General features: G+C 37.0%; 1 protein-coding gene across 1 annotated transcript; it reads left to right on the top strand.

Annotated features, from left to right (window-relative positions):
• Positions 1–1,495: 1,495 nt before the first annotated feature.
• On the top strand, positions 1,496–5,026 carry tmed9 (transmembrane p24 trafficking protein 9). Its single transcript, XM_061976826.2, has 5 exons — positions 1,496–1,660; positions 2,314–2,414; positions 2,478–2,603; positions 2,696–2,842; positions 3,948–5,026. Exons 1-5 carry the CDS (start codon positions 1,513–1,515, stop codon positions 4,095–4,097), a joined length of 672 nt encoding a protein of 223 aa, XP_061832810.1. The 5' UTR covers positions 1,496–1,512; the 3' UTR covers positions 4,098–5,026.
• Positions 5,027–5,558: the final 532 nt, after the last annotated feature.

The raw sequence follows: 5,558 nt of genomic DNA on the forward strand, positions 1-5,558 counted from the left end.
GAAAAAACGATTACGTTTGTTTGAATTTCATTTTAAAAATGCAAAAAAATGAATACAAAAACAAAGCGTTTTTCTTTGTGGTGTCGAAGACGGTCTGTGTACCTTCAATTCATTATATTTCCAATTCTGAAACGCAAATCAAAAAACAAAGTTAGGGCCGTTTTTCGATTTTTACTATATAAGCAGATTTTAAAACAAACAAAAAAGGGTTGCTTTTCATTAAAATATTGCCATAATATTTGAGTTTGTACTGTTTTCTTTTTATGGATTTTTATTTTTCCAGATAAACACAAAAATCCAATTCATGTTTATCCAAAATGCAAAAATGCGTGTTTATCTGTGTGATGACAAATTGAACCGGAAGCAGTATTTTAAGATTTTCCTTCGCGTTTAGCATGTTTTTAGCGTTACGCTAGCACATTTGTTCAGCAAGAGTCCTATTGTCGTTTTAAAAATATGTCATTAAATAGTTGTCCAACTTTTGTTTCAGAAATTAAATATAGAAAAAATGGCCCAAAATGTGTTTTTTGATTTGCATTTGAGAATTCGAGACCGAAGAACAATAATCACCTCAATTTTAATTTTATGCATCATGTAACAAAAAATGAAAATCCCCAGTAAATAAAAAACGATAAAACAGACCAAAACAGATGGTTTTTTTTAAATGTACAAACACCGGAAAATCTATGTCAAAATAAAAGCAGGGATAATTACTGACTTTGACTAAAATGTCTTTCGAGTACTACACATAAATTATTTTTAGACAATGCACAACGAGGGCTAACACCTACGGAAATCTCTACGCACATATCAACAGAAACTGGAAAACAGACCAGAACGGACGTGTTTTTATATGCCCACAGTGAAACCGGAAGTAGCGATTTTAAAGCCTGGACCGTGTTGGCTTGTAGAAACGGTACCATAAATCAAATCTTTTTTTGCCTCCACCTTTGTTTTATATGTGCATTGAGATATCTGAAGATGTATTCCATGATTGTTGCACCATGTCTAAAATAATTTATTTGTGGGGCTTCAAATACATTTTCGCCGGTTGCACGGCTACCGTAGTATCTCGCTTTTACTTTGAAAATAAAAACTTCCGCTGTCGGAATATTTTTTTTTAAAAGCATCCGTTTTGGTCTGTTTTCGTTTCTTTTTACTAAGGATCTAAATGTTTTTTTTATAGGAAATTAAATTAAAATCAACCTGTTTTAGGCGTTGTTATTGCTCTTCAAAACCCAAGACGTTTTGTTTTTCAATTTAAAAAAAAAAAAAAAAAAAAGGAAATTTAAATAAACTAGTCAGTTTTTTGTCTTTACAAATAAGTACTTTTTGTTACGTTTTTTTTTTTACACTCTATTCAATCACTTTATTGGTATTAGATGAAAATATAGGCAGTTTTAAAATCGATGCATTATCTTGCGCTTCGCTGATTGGCCAGTGTCAGTCCGTGGGGTTACGTGGCGCTGCTGCGTCCGCGCAGGCGCAGTAGCGCTCTCGCCTGGCAGTAAGATGGCGGCTGTCAGAATGTATTCTGCTCTGTTGTCGTTTTTACTTTTCAACGTCTTCTACGGCCTCGTCTCCGCCTTGTACTTCCACATCGGGGAGACGGAAAAGAAATGTTTCATAGAAGAAATCCCAGATGAGACGATGATCATCGGTAACGAAGCAAGCTGTCTTGCTAACGCTAACGGCTAGCTGACCAACTTTTAGCTAACATGGCAACACTGAAGCTAATAATTTATATCAAAGTTGCAGCAAATGTGGATACGTCTTATTTATTGTATTAGGCTAAATTAAGCATTACTTTACCGTGTTTCTATTTGGTTCTTTGTAGGGCTGCAACAACTAATGGATTAAAATCGATTATAAAAATAGTTGGCGATTAATTTAGTAAACGATTCGTTGGATCTATGCTATGTGCATGCGCAGAGGCTACTTTTTTTATTTATTTTTTAAATTATTTTATTTTTATAAACCTTTATTTATAAACTGCAACATTTACAAACAGCTGAGTAACAATAATCAAAATAAGTATGGTGCCAGTATGCTGTTTTTTCCCCAATAAAATACTGGAAAGGATAGAAATGTAGTTTGTCTCTTTTTTCCGATTATTAATCGATTAATCGAAGTAATAATCGACTGAGTAATCGATTATCAAATTAGTTGTTAGTTGCAGCCCTAGTTTTTTGCAATAGTTAATTATAGCGTCATATATGACTTATTCACATGGTGGCACTTTATTCCAGTGTTTGTGGCTGCAATAAAATGGCCAACTAGGAAATATAGCAGGATTTGTGTTTTGTTTCACAGGAAACTATCGGACTCAGCTGTACGACAAACAGAAAGAGGAATATCTCCCGGCTACGCAGGGTCTGGGCATGTTTGTGGAGGTCAAAGACCCTGACGAGAAGGTACATCAGTTATCATCAAGACATTAAAGGTGCAGGATTGACTAACATCTGTGCTGGCTGCAGGTGATTCTGTCTCGACAGTACGGCTCCGAGGGAAGGTTCACCTTCACGTCTCACACTCCCGGAGAACATCAGATCTGCCTTCACTCCAACTCTTCCAAGTTCTCCCTCTTTGCTGGAGGCATGCTGGTGAGGGCCGCGCCCGATGTTTTTTTCCTCTTACACACTTGAATGCCGCCGCAACATCCTGATGAGAGTGTTTTCCTGGCGCCGCGCTGCAGAGGGTTCACCTGGACATCCAGGTAGGCGAGCACGCCAACAACTACGCCGAGATCGCCGCCAAAGACAAACTGACGGAGCTGCAGCTGAGAGTGAGACAGCTGGTGGAGCAAGTGGACCAGATCCAGAAGGAGCAGAACTACCAGAGAGTAAGCGGATTGTACCATTCTGATGTGTCACGGGGGTCTCGGCGGGATAGTGCAACATTATACAGTGTTGGCGCTAGAAATTTTCAAAGCACGAGCGGTTTATATATATATATATATATATATATATATATATATATATATATATATATATATATATATATATCCCTGCTTGGCACTCAGCTTCAAGGGTTGGAATTGGGGCTTAAATCACCAAAAATTATTCCCGGGCGCGGCACCGCTGCTCCCCTCACCTCCCAGGGGGTGATCAAGGGGATGGGTCAAATGCAGAGGACAAATTTCACCACACCTAGTGTGTGAGTGAGACAATCATTGGTACTTTAACTTTTACTTAACATATATATATATATATATATATATATATATATATATATATATATATATATATATATATATATATATGTATGTATATGTATATATATATATATATATATATATATATATATATATAGATATGTATATATATATATATATGTATGTATATATATGTGTGTATATATGTGTATATATATGTATATATATATATATGTATGTATAAATATATATGTGTATACATACATATACAGTATATATATATATTTATATATATATATGTATGTATCTATATATATATGTGTGTATATATATATATATATATATATATATGTGTGTGGGTGTATACATATATATATATATATATATATATATATATATATATATATATATATATATATATATATATACTTTTGGTAGTAAGTAAACAAACAAAGGTTCCTAATTAGTCTGCTGACATATGCAGTAACATATTGTGTCATTTATCTACCTATTATTTTGTCTACATTATTAAGGACAAGTGGTAGAAAATTAGGCATAAGGGCAGCACAGTGGAACGAGTTACTGCATGTGCCTCACAATGCGTAGGTCCTGAGTTCAATCCTGGGCTCGGGATCATTCTGTGTGGAGTTTGCATGTTCTCCCCGTGACTGCGTGGGTTCTTAGACTTAGACTTAGACTTGTCTAGGGTCCATTTACAAATGGACCCAAAAAGTGCAGTTCCCCTTTTATTCAAGTCAAGAAATAATCAACACTGCTGTCTTTTCTCCTTTAGTACCGGGAGGAGCGCTTCCGTCAGACCAGTGAGAGCACCAACCAGCGCGTCCTCTGGTGGTCCATCGTCCAGACCCTCATCCTGGTGGCCATCGGCATCTGGCAGATGAAACACCTCAAGAGCTTCTTCGAGGCCAAGAAGCTGGTCTAAATCCTTCACTGCGTGTAGATGTATGTATGTATGTATGCATGATGCATGTATGTATGAATGCATGATGCATGTGTGTATGCATGCATGCATGTGTGTATGTATACATATATATGTATGTATGTATGTATGTATGTATGTATGTATGTATGTATGTATGTATGTATGTATGCATGCATGCATGCATGTGTGTGTATGTATGTATGTGTGTGCATGTATGCGTGTGTATGTATGTATGTATATTTGTGTTTGCCCTATGAAGTGATTGAGTAGAGCACCGTGGCAGCACATGACTTGCAGAGAAGTTACTGGAACCTTGCCGAGACGATGACAGACAAGTGGTCAGGCGAACTATTTATTGACGGCTTTCGTTCTGAAGTCGAGCCGAGACGTCGTCGCCACACGTTCCGTTGTTTTATACACCCCAGCTTTGCTCTCTGTGACGACGCGCCTGCAGTCCGCCATCTGTTTCGATGGCCGCTTGTCGGAAATTGTCGTCTTAGTGACGCACGCCCCGTGGGGTTTCTTTTAAAAAAAAGAAGGAAAAAAAGACGGCAACATGGTTTTAGCCTGTGAAAATCACGAGAGATTATCTTACAGAGTGCACGTGGACTCGTTTTAAACGACTCTTTAACAATCTATGCAGAGTTTACGTTCATCAGTGTGTAGAAGGGGGGTCACGTTTCTGTTACTTGTGTCCCACTTAAGAAAATGTACAATTTTGAATGACGGGTTTGAAAATATTTTTCCAAAAACTGCACTGGCATCAACAATTGTCTCATTTGTTTGTGTCCACTGTTCGCTTTATACTTCCATTGAAGATAAAAAAAACTGTTTTTAACAATGTTTTGCTTTCACTGAGCTACAATTTGAGAATAAATCTGACTGTAAAACAACTGAAATAATGTTCTAATAAAGGTTACAAGATTTCACTAAGTTTTTTGTCCTGTTTGGTACATTTGAAAACACTGGATCAGTGCTTCTCAAAACGTTTTTCACCAAGTGCCACCTCAGAAAACACCATAATGACCAACATTAAAACACAGTCGTGTAGTAGGCCTAAGTACTCATTAAAAACAAGGCAGAGGTTTTATTTAAAGGGTATATTTATACACTAACATTACACACAGTTTGAACAGTAACATTTAATATAGCATTTTATATAGGAAAATAAAACACTGTACTTTCATCAAGTGATCCTTAGGCGTACCTCAGTTTGAGGATCACTGCACTTCCTCTTTGTTCCACAGGACACAACGTCCACAGTTTCCAAAAACAATTTGAAATGTGGACTCGTCAGACCACAGAACACTTTTCCACTTTGCATCAGTCCATCTTAGATGAGCTCGGGCCCAGCGAAGCTGGCGCTGTTCTGGGTGTTGTTGATAAATGGCTTTGGCTTTGCATAGTAGAGTTTTAACTTGCACTTACCGATGTAGCGACCAACTGTAGTTACTTATACTT

Source organism: Nerophis lumbriciformis, linkage group LG16, assembly GCF_033978685.3.
Source record: "Nerophis lumbriciformis linkage group LG16, RoL_Nlum_v2.1, whole genome shotgun sequence".
Classification (NCBI taxonomy): domain Eukaryota; kingdom Metazoa; phylum Chordata; class Actinopteri; order Syngnathiformes; family Syngnathidae; genus Nerophis; species Nerophis lumbriciformis.